General features: G+C 44.2%; 2 protein-coding genes across 3 annotated transcripts in view; one reads left to right on the forward strand and one right to left on the reverse strand.

Annotated features, from left to right (window-relative positions):
* The window catches only part of KIF19 (kinesin family member 19), a 109,503-nt gene extending 102,955 nt beyond the window's left edge, over positions 1–6,548 (forward strand). The window contains exons 21-23 of the mRNA XM_078785972.1: positions 3,323–3,497; positions 4,516–4,617; positions 4,834–6,548. Coding sequence (XP_078642098.1) covers positions 3,323–3,497; positions 4,516–4,617; positions 4,834–4,991 — 435 coding nt within the window. The 3' untranslated portion in view covers positions 4,992–6,548. The remainder of the gene's footprint in view (positions 1–3,322; positions 3,498–4,515; positions 4,618–4,833) is intronic.
* A 6,646-nt stretch (positions 6,549–13,194) lies between these two features.
* LOC137433888 (guanine nucleotide-binding protein subunit alpha-13) overlaps positions 13,195–16,436 on the reverse strand; it is a 92,004-nt gene continuing 88,762 nt past the window's right edge. Inside the window, exon 3 of one of the 2 annotated variants that reach the window (XM_068126342.2) lies at positions 13,195–14,728. In XM_068126342.2, coding sequence (XP_067982443.1) covers positions 14,159–14,728 — 570 coding nt within the window. In that variant the 3' untranslated portion in view covers positions 13,195–14,158. The remainder of the gene's footprint in view (positions 14,729–16,436) is intronic. The other variant, XM_068126341.2, reaches the window with a different exon arrangement.

A 16,436-nucleotide genomic window follows, 5' to 3' on the forward strand; every position in this document is an offset into this window, starting at 1 on the left:
ACAATTGTCTTCGAAGTGGAAGGATTTGCTTGAATACCTATTCTGATACCTGCAAACCCTACTCTCCAGCGGTGCTGTGCAGCCATCGAGCCTGCCAGTGCAACGTTTATGGTCACAATTCAATCAGATAATCCTCAGAATGCTCTCTCTCTCTCTCTAACTTGTTTCAGTGCAATGCCATGCTTCAAAGCATGAATGGAATATCGCTTGGGATATCGAATGGGATATCGCTTTTTTTTCTTCTTCTTTTTTGTATACAGGATCGAGGCTCGTGAAAGAGCGAATATTTATCACACAAAAAAAATCAAACACACACACAAAACATATAATAAGGGTAGCGGTAGACAAGATGGGGAGAGAAGGGGAAGCACAAGCAACATTTGAGACCAGGGATGTTGGGAGATCTGTGAGAGGGAGAGGGCTTGGGGGGAGGAGGCGTGGGAAGGGGAGTGCGGGACTTCCAGGAAAGAAGTTGGTATTTCAAAAAAGTGGATCTGGGGTGAAATTAGCGGGGGTAGAAAAGATCAAGGTTTTGGATGGGGGAAGATAAGAGATGGTGGTGAACAGCTGTTTTAAAGACCTGGAGGGAGGAGTGGGATTGAAGAGAGTGAGGGAGTTTGTTCCAGAGGCAGGAGAAAAGAGGAATGAAAGAGTGAAGGTGAGCAGAGTCTCGATTTTGGCAGTTTAACCATAAGAGGGTTGCAGGCAGATCTTGTGCGACCTGTAGGAATATTTGGGGGACAGAGCCCAGAGAGAGTTGGGGGGGCAAGACCGGAGAGGAGTCGGTAGAAGACAGAGACCACCAACCTGCCTGCGGTGAGTAAGTGAAAGGCCCTCGGAGTTAGCTTCATCGCGGGAGATTCCATTGATTCTGAAAGCTTTGGTTTCAACAACGTGAAGCCGAACTAGGTGTGAGGCAGGAGCACCGGCCCAGAGGGGAGAACAGTATTCCATTGAGCTGTGGATGAAAGCCTTGTATGTGGTGAGGAGCTCAGGTGTGCCAAGGAAGGACTTCGCACGATGGAGGATGCCCAGTCGGCGACTGGCTTTGGAGGCCAGATTTGAAATGCGATTTCCCCAGGAAAGATCATGGCAGATAGTGAGACCCAAAAGCTTGAGTGACAGAACTTTTTGGAGAGGATTGTTCAGAGAGTAGATGGGAGGGTTGTCCAGTCGGTATTTTCGGAGAGACAAAGTAAGAGTGTGAGATTTGTCAGGATTGAAAGGCATGTTCCACTTGTTTGACCAGTCTGTGATTTTGTCCAGGTCTGCAGAGAGTGAGGAGGCTGCAGACTGCCGATCTGTGGGATGAGGAATGGAGCGGCAGAGAGTGGAGTCATCAACAAAGAGGTAGAGAGGATTTTCAAGAGAGTCAGGGAGATCATTGATGAAGACCAGAAAAAGCACAGGGCCCAGAACACTGCCTTGGGGAACTCCAGCCTGAACAGGAAGGGGAGATGAGAGAAACCCATTCAGGGCCACATGTCGACTACGACTAAGAGCAAGTCCGCAAGCCATGCGTGGAGATTTCCATGGATACCATAGGAGGAGAGTTTGGTGAGCAGAGCGGGGTGCCAGACCGTATCGAAGGCACGTGATATATCAAGGGACACAGCTCTAATTTCCTGTTTGGCATTGAGGACCTCCATCCATTGTTGAGACAGCATTAGCAGCATGTCCAGAGTAGAGTGACCTGGTCTGAAACCAAATTAATGGTCAGAGATCAAGCCATTGGAGAAGCGGAAAGATTTGATGTCCGAAGCAATGATGGATTCCATGACTTTGCTGATAATTGGGAGAAGGCTGATTGGTCTGTAGTTGCAAGGATCTGTTTTTGCACCTTTTTGTGTAAAGCGGTGATGTTGGCTGATTTGCAAGCTGATGGCCGATGACCTTGAGCAAAAGAGAGGGTGAAGATAACAGAGAGAGGAAGTGAAAGAGCGGCAGAGCAGGATTTTAGGACCCGTGGGCTGATGCCGTCAGGTCCAGTTGCAGAATCAGAGTCGAGGGTTGACAGAAATTTCTCCACCTTGTCAGGAGAAAAGGACACAGAGTCAAGGAGCAGCTGGGTACGACTGGGTACGGGGGGTACAAAGAGGGATGGGTTTGGGACACAAGATTTAGAGGCAAACACAGAGTTGAGGCATTCAGCTTTTTCACGAGCGGAGTCAGCTGTGTAGCCGTATGAGGTAAGGGAGGGGATGGAGGGGGAATAAACACCAGAAACAGATTTGACCAGACGCCACCAGGATTTGGAAGAGGGAGACAGGTTTGAGAGTTCAGTCTTGAGAGAGGAGAAATATTGTTTCCTGGCTCTCCTGAGTGTGGACACACACTTGTTTCGGGCTTTGTGAAAGGAAATGAGATTTCCTTCCGTTGGATTTGCTTTGCAGGAGGCGAAGGCAAGTTGTTTCTGGGCAACTGCCTCACCACAACATTCCGTGAACCATGGACGGGAGGAAGGGTATGACGAACTGACGTTGACTGACTGACGTTGACTGACGGAAGGGTATGACGTGAACTGAAGATGAGGTGGAATAAATCTGTGCATGAGAGAGAGCAATTTACTTTGGAAGAATTCCCAGGACGAGTTGATGTCAGAGGTGGTAGCAATGGGAGACCAGTCCAGATGATTAATGGCTGCTTGAAAACCGTGCCAGTTGGCCTGAGTGAAATGCCAGACTCGTCGACGCTGAGGAGGCTCTCTGAGAATGGTCAGAGATGTCCACTTTAACAAGCACATGATCAGATGAGCCGATTCGAGCAGAAGAAGAGCAGCAGACATTTGCAGGGAAGTTAGTCATAACCAAGTCTAGAAGAGAAGATGCTCCGTTGACTGAGATCCGGGTCGGGAAATTGACAGATTGTGTCAGTCCCAGTGAGTCGCAGAAGTCCTTTGCTGAGGAGCCATGGCTGCTGAGGGAGGTACTCATACCCAGCCAACTGGCATGATGACAATTGAAATCACCACATATGAGGAAGAGAGAGTTGGGATGATTAGCTAGAAGTTGGTCCATATTATCAGACAGCGAGATGTAGATGGAGTCATCACTGTTTGGTGTACGGTACAACACACATATGAACAAAAGGTGGGAGCGAAGGGGAAGCCGAAGCCAGAGGTACTCCTGGGGGTGAGGTGGAGAGAGGGCAGTGCAGGACGAGTGAGGAAGAGAGTTTTTGATAAAGATAGCTTCATGGTTTGTTTGTGAATGAAGCAGGAATCATTTGTGGCTGCATGTTTTAATACTTTTTGAGAAATACCAGTTTGTATGCAAGACAGTTATCTTCATGATGTGAGATGTTCTGTGCAATACCCACACAGCAATACCAGCAACCATGGCCTGCAGTGCCCTTACCGAACTATTATGGCAATGGGAGGAAAAGACCATCCAACAATGGACCAGGAAGACAACGTCGACGGGGATTGGCAGTGCCAGCAAAGCTTAACCCAAAAAGGGATGCTGTAAACGGCAATGTGGACGTGACGCAGCTGCAGAGTAAGTTCATCTTACATTTTGAAAAAGTTATGACATATAACCATTAACTTTTTGTTTCTAGTAACGATTTTGTGGTGATAGTAGAGATGTATGTATTGGGTCCATCTTGTCCACTCCACATTGATAGAACAAAAATGCTGTGGATCCCGATAAATAAATAATGTGCACAATATGGCATGGATTTCAAAAGCAAAGCAAAGGACTGTCCGGTAATAGTTCCAAAGCAATGGACGTTAAACGTGTGTCCCATCTGCTGGCATTAGTTTGTGGATATTAAAGATCCCACTGTGTACTACGGGAAGTGCAGGCGTGCTATCGGAGGCACCATGGTCAAATTCCTGTCCTAACTACTGCTGGGAAGAAACCCTGACCAAGAAAGTGCTTCGGCAGCACCGATGCTATGTAACAGAGCATGAAAGATGAAAATCAGAAAGATGAAAATGGCATGCAGCCAAGACCTAACCAAATCTGCGGACCTTAGCTCCTCGGACGCTAAGATTGTGGTGCATATCGTGTGACGCTGCACAAATTGGTGAATTGATTTTCTGGAATGTACAGAATGTATCTTTGTAAGGGCACAACAATTCAAGGAGGTTCTGAGTTGAAACAGATTTATGCAGCTTGTGTCATCGCTGCAAGATAAGCGAGTTACAAAATAGCACGAATATCCATAACGGACACACGTGGTCTTCGGTTGCAAAGTCGAATGGCTGCTGAGTTCCCGTGAGCGCTCCGGTTCAAATGCCACGCTACTTCCTTTCACAACTGGTCATGGAAACCAGGCTCTGTCTTCACCAATCTCTGTCGGGAATCTCACCCAGACTTCTCGGGATAAACCATACGCCAGCGAATTGCATAGTACCGAGCATTTTACCACGTCGGATAGGTTGTGGGGCCCCCCTGCCTTAATTAATAGTGATGATAAGTGTTGAATTGCTGTTATGGATTAAACTGTTGATAAACTGTGAATGGTTTATATCTTTCATGTATCAAACAATTTCTCCTCCCACATTTTCAGGCAATGATATTAAAAGAGTGGTAACATTGAGTCCTTTGAACAAAACACCTCAAAGCAACAAAGAGTACAGATGGACATATGTGGTGCAAAAGAAAACCAGAGGTGAGAGCTTCGGAGTTGTTTCGGCTGCACAACCCCACACGAGAAAACCACAACCAATACTAGCTTGACATGGAATGGGATGAGTGGTTGACCACAACAAGATAGAGCGACAGATTCATTGAGGATATAAAGATAACCATGGACAGACACTGAGCTAGATAATATGTACACATGTATAAAAAAAGTGATTAAATTTACCACACTTTCCTCTCTCAGGTGTTGCAACCACCCTCAAACAAGAGAATGATGGACAGGTTAACACAAAAATATCCCCTCAAGGAGGTTCTAACAGTCAACATCGGAAAGACCTCATTCTCGGCCTTAATGGTCAGGCCATATTTTTGAGGCCCGATATCAGGACCAGAAAGCTCTGATAAGGCCTCACTTTTGAGTATTCGAAGGAAATAAAAGTGCTCAACAGTACCTTTTTCGGTCCAGAAGACATCCATGCCAGGAAATTGAAAGCAGCTTGAATACCTTCCATAATCTTACTAATAAAGGAAAATGCCCATTTTTTGGTCCACTCCACCAACCATTTACCCATGGAACATTTGTTTTTCGACATGCATCTCAATGTGTGAACTTAGTTAATCGAACGATTGGTTATTTTTTATATCTAACCTTTTATCCAATGTTTTACAATAAATTCCTGAAATTCCTGTGTCCTTTAAATCACTGTGATTGCAGAGTCTCTATGTGGGCTAGGAATTGAGGCGGATTATCATAGTCCAGAGGACTTGGCCTGTCTTTGCCATCGAACACAGCGAGCCACATTTTGCCAACAGGTGTGATGAGTATCTGTGCTGGAGGATAAATATTGTACAAATATTTTTTTTGTTGAACCAATTGTAATAACATTTTACGCTCTGACATAATCATGACAAAGAGCCAAATGATTTCGATGAATGCACAATGTGTATGAGAATGTGTACGAGTTTATTCTTTGAGATGTCAAATTAGTATCCGTTTTAAGTTTGCTAATAAACTAATGTAGCAAATCTGGGCATCAGTGATCATGGGCATTGTTGTGGAAATGACTCCTAGAGGTTAATACATTTTTACTATAGCGTAGTTATTTCCTTAATGAGTGTTTCGAATAAGCGTAGAGTAATAATTACCTGTGATATTAGATATGCGTCACTATTATGTTTAAATAGACAACGTACACCTCCCTTATTGTCTGTGTCTAAAATGCGCAATCCCTTCTGACCTTTTATTTAATGTGTAGACCTCTGTCACCCATCTTAAATGATCCTTTATAGCTTTGCTAGGACTTTAGGTGCTAGCTGAGTGGGAAAAGCATTGGAGTGGTTTTTTTTTTGAGTGGGGAAAGCCACGGCTTGCCACTGTCCCTCTAAGCCCTAAGGCGTCCTGCAACAGTAGTGGGGTGGGGTGGAGGTTTGGCCTTGCATCCATGAACTATCCCCCTTGGACAATGAAGAGAGAGAGGGGTGGGGTGCATAATGGATGATATACGTGCCTGAGGTGATAAAGGGGCGTGGCGTCGGGATGCTGGCAGTCGATGACAGGACTGATTGCTGCAACAGGGTACACAAATCTGCGGAGCTGCCAAGTGTTACCACACCTTCACCCAGCCAGCCATACCAGCACCCTCAGTCCCTGTGTCGTACTCCTACGTGCAGAACGTGTCTGCCACGGAGACACCCTGCATTATATCAGCCGTCCCACACGGGCATGGCTCAGTTATTTGTCTCCTCAGCCTCCAATGTCAAGCTCTTGTGTACCCGATTCGGCCCAGATAAGGCATGTATAATTAAGGATCTGCCGTTTGTTGTTGGTTCGTGGATGCATATTTCGAGAAGTGGGTAAAGGGATTTCTTATCATTTTATTCTTGAATATGGATTGCCTTGTGTAAATTCCCTCCCTGTGCCATTATTGCCTTGAGTAAATATAACTTGGTCTCGGGTTGAATTCTGGTTCTCCTGGTGGCTTCATTTAGTGGTTTCCATAAGTCCCGTTAAGGGTGATTGGCTGCGGTCCACGCTGCTAGATAAGCTCATGTCACATGACTCCGGTTAGCTGGGCCTCATTAGACAAGTCACATGTCTTGTATTGGCATGACACTCGCCCAATTTGGAGACTCTTACCTGTACGTTAACGCGGCTTTGGACGCGAGCATGCGGCATGAGTTTTTTGAAACGGGTAACTGGTGGTTGCTTTTACATGACTCACCAGACTTGAACTGGGCAGCCGGAACAACTGGCAGCTAGCTGCAACAGTAAGTTGAATTTAAGTTGGGAAAAACCACATGGCTTTACACAAAAATACAGTTAACGACTAGAAGCCTTGAGGTCCATGAGCAATTGAAAATCAATCTTCTGCAGACTATTGGAACACAAATCACACATTTGGTACAGCATCAAAGCTGGAGTCCACACCAAAAGCATTTTGCTTTTGTTAATAACGATAATAATAATAATAATAATAATAATAATAATAATAATAATAATAATAATAACTTGAGCGAAGTAGATGGTGCATCATCGTAAATCCACACTTCCCACTGAAAGCAAAGTTGAAAGATGGCAAAAAGTTCTGCCAGGAATGACAAAGTATCATATTTTAAGTTTAAATATATATACAATCTTCTGTTTTGTCCCCTGAGCATTTTTGTCCCTGTTTTGTCCCCTCCTGGGGCATGAAACCAGGGTCAAATCCAAAAAAAATCGTAACATTTCATGCGTCTCCCAATGTTGATTGCATATACAAAGTTTCAACAAGCTCTGTCAAGTTGGATGGAGATTGTCAGTGAACAGCAATCTTCATCAAGTCTTTCCACAGATTCTCAATGGGATTCAAGTCTGGGATTTGGCTGGGCCCCTCAATAACCTTACATTCTTGTTTTGAAGCCATTCCAGCATTGCTTTCAGTCTCCCAGACACTACCGCTGAAAAGCATCCCCATAGCATGATGCTGCCGCCACCATGCTTCATGGCAAGGATACTGCAAGATGGGTGATGAGCTGTGCTCAGTTTCCGCCAGACATAGCACTTTACATTCAGACCAAAGCATTCAATTTTCATCTCCTCAGACCACATAATCTTTTGCCTCATGCTCTCAAGTCTTTCACGTACCTTTTTGCCAACTCCTGACGTGCTGTCATGTACCTTTTTCTCAGGAGTGGCTTCTGTCTGCCCACTCTTCCATAAAGCCGAGATTTTGTTGTCCTGCAGAAACTGTTGTCCTTCCAGCAGGTTATCCAATCTTAGCCAAATAACTCTGTAGTTCTGTCAGACTGGTCATCGGGGTCTTTTTCACCTCCCTAACCAAGGTCGCTTTTCCCGGTTGCTCAGTTTGGTCTGACGACCAGCTCTAGTAAGAGTCTGGGTAGTTCCATAGTCTTTCCATTTCCTATTGATGGGGCTCACTGTGCTCTTGGGAAATTTTAACACTCTAGAAATTTGTTTTACTCTTCCTCAGTTGTATGCCTTCTCACAATTCCTTCTCTCGAAGTGCTACGACCAGTTCCATGGACTTCATGGTGGGGTTTCTGCTTTGACGTGCACTGTCAACTGTGGGGCTTTGGAAGAAAGGTGTTTTTCTTTTAAATCATGTCCAATCAATTGAATTGGCTACAGAGAAAAGGGTGGGACTGAGTAAATTTAACAAGTGTGGGTTCTGCAAGGTACAAACAGACAGTGCGAGCCACCTCCTATCAAAATGTATAAAAAAAAAAAATTTTTTATAATAATAATAATAAACTTGAGCCATGTCAGAGCAGCTGTACACCCAAAGGCACAACAATGTATGTCGAATAATCCACTGGCACATCTGCAAAAGTCTCAATATCCCAGTTTCAGAAAATTTGTGGAAACATGTAACAAAAGCAATCACTGAAAACAAGGAAGTAATACTCACGTATGACCTAATGATCCCATCAGGTGTGAACATAGAAAACAAAGCATTACGACCAGATATAGTACTGAGGTACAAAAAAGAAAAGAAGGCATTGCTAATTGAGATGTCAGTCCCCAGGAATTTTGGCCAGAACAACGCAGAAATCAAGAAAATAACCAAATACCAAGCCTCAAAAATGAAATGAAAAGATCATGTAAGCTGAAGAGTGCTGAAATTGTACCAGTGATTATTGGAGAAATGGGAATGATAAAAAGAACCTTACAGAGATCTTAAAAACCATCACTGGGAATATTACGACAAACAAACTGCAATTGGAAGCTGTCTGAGGCTCGGCGACGATCCTCAAATTTGCCCTCGGAACAAAACTTGGAGAATAATAAAACTTCACAAACTAATCCATGAATCATGATTCCTTACTGAAACGGAGGTGGATACTTTGAGACCTGGGATGACTCTGTTCCCCCTCCTGAAACCTGCAAAAGGAGATAACGACCAACGCACACCACACACCACACACACACACCTCCCCCCATATAGCATATTCATACAGTGCATTCAGAAAGTATTCAGACCCCTTCACTTTTTTCACATTTTGTTATGTTGCAGCCTTATTCTGAATTAGTTTAAATTCATTTTTTCCCTCATCAATCTACACTCAATACCCCATAATGATAAAGAGAAAACAGGATTTTAGAAAGTTTTGCAAATTTATTAAAAATAAAAAACTGAAATATCACATTTACATAAGTATTCATACCCTTTGCTATGACACTAGAAATTTAGCTCAGGTGCCTCCCATTTCTCTTGATCATCTTTGAGATGTTTCTGCACCTTGATTGGAGTCATCTGTGGTAAATTCAATTGATTGGACATGATTTGGAAAGGCACACACCTGTCCATATAAGGTCTCACAGCTGACGATGCATATCAGAGCAAAAACCAAGCCATGAGGTCGAAGGAACTGCCTGCAGAGCCCAGAGACAGGATTGTGTCGAGGCACAGATCTAGGGAAGCCTACAAAAAAAAAAAAAATCTGCTGCATTGAAAGTTCCCAAGAGAACAGTGGCCTCCATAATTCTTAAATGGAAGAAGTTTGGAACAACCAGGACTCTTCCTCGAGCTGGCCGCCCGGCCAAACTGAGCAAACAGGGAAGCTTCTCCTCAGTGAAGGACGCATGAAAGCCCGCTTGGAGTTTGTAAAAAAGCACCTAAAGGACTCTCAGACTGTGAAACAAGATTCTGTGGTCTGATGAAACCAAGATTGAACTGTTTGGCTTCCGTCTGGCCACTCTGCCATAATGCCCAGATCGGTGGGGTGTTGCAGTGATGGTTGTCCTTCTGGAAGTTTCTCCCATCACCTCACAGGATCTCTGGAGCTCAGCCAGTGACCATCGGGTTCTTCGTCACCTCTATTACCAAGGCCCTTCTCCCCCGATTGCTCAGTTTGGCCGGGCGGCCAGCTCTAGGAAGAGCCCAGGTTGTTCCAAACTTCTTCCATTCAAGAATTATGGAGGCCACTGTGCTCTTGGGAACCTTCAATGCAGCAGAATTTTTTTGTAGGCTTCCCCAAATCTGTGCCTCGACACAATCCTGTCTCTGGGCTCTGCAGGCAGTTCCTTCGACCTCATGGCTTGGTTTTTGCTCTGATATGCATCGTCAGCTGTGAGACCTTATATAGACAGGTGCGTGCCTTTCCAAATCATGTCCAATCAATTGAATTTACCACAGGTGGACTCCAATCAAGGTGCAGAAACATCTCAAAGATGATCAAGAGAAATGGGAGGCACCTGAGCTAAATTTCTAGTGTCATAGCAAAGGGTATGAATACTTATGTAAATGTGATATTTCAGTTTTTTATTTTTAATAAATTTGCAAAACTTTCTAAAATCCTGTTTTCTCTTTGTCATTATGGGGTATTGAGTGTAAATTGATGAGGGAAAAAATGAATTTAAACGATTTCAGCATAAGGCTGCAACATAACAAAATGTGAAAAAAGTGAAGGGGTCTGAATACTTTCTGAATGCACTATATGTCATTTTGAAAGTCCTATCCATGTTGCAGATGATAGCTTTCACTTTGAACTCAAACTAAACTTACCTGAGTGTATGATGGTCAACAATTTGGCATTTCAAACATTGCACCAATTATTGATCAATTTTCACCGTTAGCTTTGGTGATTATATGGGATCGAATCTCGACAGCTCAGTAACTTAGAGCACACAAACAGACAGCACCTGAAGGTCATGTGAAAGAGAAACCTTTAAAGTACGTATCTGTTGATTATATGATCACAAGAAATCACATCATCATTAAAAAAATATATATATATATAGCAGAAACTTTGGGAAGACTTTTTTATTCTTTATTGTACATGCATTATGTATGTACAGGTATCTTACAGATAGCTAAAATTCAATGGCAATTAACCTCTCTCCCTTTGTCCAAAGAGATTGCAGAAACAATTTTAACAAGCCATCCCAAATGCTAGCTACAAGGTTTAACAGTGTTAATGTATGTTTGATTAAAAAAAAAAATCAAGTAAAAGCTGAACAAGAAAAACCTCCATTTACATTTAATAATTTACCAAGACAAAACAAAAAAAAAAATATACAACAAGACGGGAATGAAAAACTGCTGGAAAACTACTAAATCGATTATAATTAACTAATCAGATTTTCAAAATAATCGGAAGATTTATCCCAAATACCATCACTAAGCTACAAACATACAAACAACAAATTAGTCTCCAGATTCTTGTCTTGAAAGAGGGCAGGGTGGGGTAGAGAGAGGCAATGAGGTGGAAGAGAGGGTGTGATGGAACGGGGAGGGGGGTGGTGGAGGGGAGAGAGAGGCAGAATTGTGGGAGGAGAAGGAGGAGACAGAGAGAGAGAGAGAGAGAGAGAGGGGGGGGGGGGGACACGGTGGGAGTTATAGGGTGGAGGAAAAGAGGGCAGGGAGGGGTAGAGAGAGAGGGTGGGGTGGAAGAGAGGGTGTGATGGAGAGAGCGGGTGGGGGAGAGAGAGGGGCAGAGTTGTGGAAGGAGAGAGAGGGAGAGAGAGAGAGGGGACAGGGTGGGCGTTATAGGGTGGGGGAAAAGAGGGTGGGGATTGGGAGAAAAAAAAGAAAGAGACGGTGAAGGTGGGGAAAAAGAGAGGGTGGAGGTGGGGAAGAAAAGAAAAAAAAGAGGACAGAGGTGGGGGGGGCGGGGTGGGGAAAGAGGGCGGAGGTGGGGGAAAAAAGAGGGTGGGGTGGTGAAAGAAGAGGGTGTGGATGGGGAAAAAAAGAGGGCAGAGGTGGGGAAAAAAAAGAGGGTGGAGGTCGGGAAAAAAATAGGGCGGGGATGTGGAAAGGGTGGGGATGGGGAAAAAAGAGGGCAGAGGTGGGGGGAGGGGAAGAGGGCAGAGGTGGGGGGAAAAAGAGGGCAGAGGTGGGGGAAAAAAGAGGGCAGAGGTGGGGGGAAAAAGAGGGCGGAGGTGGGGAAACAAATAGGGCGGGGATGGGGAAAGAGGGTGGGGATGGGGAAAAAAAGAGGGCAGAGGTGGGGGGGGGAAGAGGGCAGAGGTGGGGGGGGGAAGAGGGCAGAGGTGGGGGGGGGAAGAGGGCAGAGGTGGGGGGGGGAAGAGGGCAGAGGTGGGGAAAAAAAGACAGTGGAGGCAGGGAAAAAATAGGGTGGAGGTGGGGAAAAAATGGGCAGAGGTGGGGGGAAAAACGAGGGTGGGGTGGGGAGAAAGTGTGTGAGCCTTGCACGGAAGATTGCCCATAATTTTTACCACAACCTTTATGCAAACCGCTTGCACAAGATGGTTTAGAGTCAAATACTCAATTTGCCAGACGCAAAAAAATAATATCCCAGTTTAACCGCGTTAATTTGAACTCGGGTGTGGAGTACAAAAAAGGTACAGGTCAAGAAGCGAAAGAATAAACAAACCATCAATATTAAACTCAAGGCTAACATGTCTTAAAAATATTTAATGAGTTTGAATAAGTTCTGAAAACTACTGTATAAGTTTCCCTGATAAAATTAAGTGGACGGTTACAGCCACAATCGCAGGAACATCCCAAATATGAGATTGCAAAATTGATGGCAAAAAAGCAGAAATTTAGAGCTCCAACCTCCCTTTGGCACCAGATGTCGAGTACCGGTGTGTGAGCGCACGTCCGAGTGCTTGTGCACGTGCGCACGAGAACTGTAAATGGGGTTCCCGGTAATTTTATCCGTATGCACTACACAAGCCAAGTCTACACAACACAAGCTCGATTCCCAAAAACCTCTTCCAACACCAAGCAAAGAAAGTATCAGCGAGGTTAAGTTCCAAAGAACAACAAGAACCCTGCCCCTATTCTTGAACGAATTAAAAAGAGTGGTTACATCCCCTGCCCAAGTCGATCACTACAAAAAGGCAATACAGTGTTACAATTCACAGTCTCACCCTCAAAGAACCAAATGTTGCATTTAAGAATGCTGCCGATGTTGCAGCTGAAACGGTCTAGCCCAGGTCAGACGAGTAGCAAAAGTCAAATTCACACTCAAGGAGGATCTTTCACTGCACGCTGTTGTTTTCCTGCAATGGCAACGCTCAGCTGCCCAAAACGTTTCACAAAATTCAGACAAAGGAGAGATCACTTCCACCGAGAAACAACAATGACAATGACCGAGTACTTCTGACTTGCCACACATCGACAGGACACTTTCGAAAAACAGGAAACGATTGCTTTACTCGACGCAAGAGGTCGCCTCAGCAAACCAAATAAATTCTGAATTAAAGCAAATATTAAAAAAGCAATAATGACAAACAAGCTGTTAATGCCCCCATAGGCTAAACCAACTGCTCCATCCCTCGTCTTCCCTTTATCTAAACCATGTCTAAACTGAAGATGGCACACGGTGAGGCCAAGGCATTGGCTGGTGATAAAGACCCGGCTCTAAATAAGGCACTGGCAGGACCACGTTAAGACAATGGCCTCGTCACAAGGTACAGCTGTGATGTGTTAATGGCACAGTTCACCTTGGCATAATAATGCAGAAGTGGTTTGCAGGGAAAAATACGAAATGCAAACAAACCCGCGTCTGAGCTCAGGAGTGGAGTAGCCAAAGACGGACACAATCCGCTAGAGGGAAACCCTAAAATTTAAGGAAACCATCTTACAAATATCATTTAACATACGCACATCGTGCACTTCATGGTACAGAGAGAGCCGGTTACAGGCCTGCTCAATGATAACCCGAATTCCACAGCCATCCACCTTTCCCAAGCTTCAATGTTTTACTTGCTTCACCCTCAAGACATACCCAAATGCAGGCCCTTTAATCAAGTACCTTCAGTTCTTTTCATTAACAAAGCAGAAAAAGAGTGTATTAGTCAACCTTTTGGTGTTAAGAATCAACTTCAAGCCAAACTTTCCAATAACTCACACAAATAAAAGGAGACAAATATATCAATAGAAAATAAAACCGTCATCAACACACATCCAGGAAGTTGTTTTCCCATTTGCTTGCCAATTCGGGAAAGCAAGTTTCCATGATCTAACTCGATCTGCAACACCTTCTCATTTCCGCCCTCCTCATCCAGTCAAACTTCCGACTCCCTAGAATCAACGTATTGTACCTTCCCAAGCTACTATGAAAACGTGACCACCAGCTCCATCAACAAACACTGCAAATCACTGCAGCATCAGCTTCTTGAGGTTGTCGCGCAGGATGGTGTCGCGCACTGCTTCAAAGACGTAGCGGATATTCTCTGTGTCGATGGCCGTCGTAAAATGGTGGAATAGTGGTGTGGTGCGATCTCGACGTTTAGAGTCGAAGCAGTGCACAAGGAATGACTGCACATCCAGCACCCTCTTTGGATCGCCACTGAACTCGGGGAAGTAATCAGCGATGCTCGTCATAAGCACTTTCTCCCGTAGCAGATCCATCTTGTTGAGAAAAAGGATGATGGAGACACCAGCAAATGTCCGGTTGTTCACAATGGTTTCGAAGATGTTGATCGACTCGACGAGCCTGTTAGTCTTGCGATCTTCCATAAGCACTTGATCAAACTCGCTTGAAGACACGAGGAAGAGGATAGACGTGACGCCATCAAAGCACTGGAACCACTTCTGTCGCTGTGACCGCTGCCCACCCACGTCGACCATGCGGAACGGGACACCCTTGATGTCGAAGTCATGTTCTACAATACCCTTGGTGGCCTTTCGAGCCAGAAGTGCGTCTTGTTTGCTTGGCAGGTAGTTCTGGTGGTTAAAAAAGAAGGCAAAGAGTAAATGTATAAATCACTTTGTATTTTTGCTTGTGCAGTTTTAGGCCAAAACAATCACCCTAAGCCTAATGTCATTGTGGGTCATGCAAAGGAATACCAGACTGCCAAGGTGTGTCGGTCTGCATAGGCAGACAAACTGAATGATAAGTTTCTTTAACTGAAGACTGACAAAGGTGTGCTAATTGCCTGGAGAAGCAAAGCCATGCTGATGTTTTGGGCATTAAGCCTTCGAAGAAAAAGAGGAGCACCTCTCACGGAGCAACTCTTGCTCCGTCGAAGGGGTTAGCACCCAAAACGATAGCTTTACTTTGCTCCCCATGGCTGTTAGCTCACTTTTGTCAATGATCAGTCGATAAAACCTAACTTGCAATCTGGTCCTCAAAAGCATTGGCTGGAATTTTTGTCTGCTGATCATTTTCAGCTGGAAACATTTTTCTGCTGTATGGTAGCCAGCAGCATTGGGCCAAGGCAATTATTACAAATGTTTGTTTTCCCCCCTTCGTCAATTAGTGTCCTTGGCTGTGTAATCCTGCTCCAACCTCTACTAATTTCACGTACACCCAACAGTATCCTAGCTCAACTCATACTGAAAATAATTAATAATAAACGTTCAATTAAATAAAGCATCGATTAGTTGTGAACCTTCCCTTCAAATATTGTATTCTATAAGGAGCAAAGGTAACCGGTTGCCTGGGAAACACCGGGTCCCTCCTCCCACCATTCCCCTCCCTCCTTTCACCCTTTCCCCTTCCTCCCTCCCTCCCACAAAAGTACCCAGCATTGCCCAGGATCTAACGTACATCGATTGGACTACCCCAATCACTTGTTTTAAAAGTTTCACAGGGTGTATATATGGAGAAGTTAGCTGAGGCGGTAACCTTTTTTTCTACACACTCTTCTTTCACCCTTGAGAGCTATGTCGTTATATGAGCAGTAGAATTACCTTTAAATTGATGTGTAGATTTTGTTTTTACCATTTTCTGTTTTTGAACAATTAGCGATTACCGCATTTGAGATGTCACATGACTCCTCCGTCGATCTTACGAATCGTTGTAACATCCTAAGAAACAGTTATTTTTCCACATCTGATACCATATTTGACAATCAGAGCTCACCATATTACTAATCATATAGGTTGAAATCCGAAAATAATTGGGCTTTTAAAAAAAGCATTGTAAAAAGCATTGTATTTGCAGGTCGAACCATATCGTAGATGGCGACAGGTGGTAGCTCGTGCGTTTATAAGTTATGAATTGTGAGAAAATGACTGGTTAAAACAACTAGTAAGGTGCATCGTGGTAAAAAATGTGATCCTATAAAGTTTTGTCGCAATTAACCTTGGGACCTCAGGTGTAGGGAAAAATCACATCATATAATGCATTAATTTATTCCAATCTACTAATTTGAAAACTATGGCACCGACAAATGCAATGTATACAACAATTCGCAGGTATGAAGATCAGGAATTTGACAATATGAGTGAGGAAAGCGAAAAAAAATTGAGCACTTTATCGTACAGAAACCATTGCGGCCTGTTCTAAGTCGAGGCATTGTTGAGCAGGCTGAAACAAAATGGCGGCTTAAGACCCCCCTGGTGAGGTGACAACCGGCTGATCAAGATGAAGGCTTCTTTTTTTTTTTAAAGGATGAGCACCCGTTCATTAAATTTACCCAAATTCACA

Source organism: Myxine glutinosa, chromosome 10 (genome assembly GCF_964187855.1).
Source record: "Myxine glutinosa chromosome 10, kmMyxGlut1.1, whole genome shotgun sequence".
In the NCBI taxonomy this organism is placed as follows: domain Eukaryota; kingdom Metazoa; phylum Chordata; class Myxini; order Myxiniformes; family Myxinidae; genus Myxine; species Myxine glutinosa.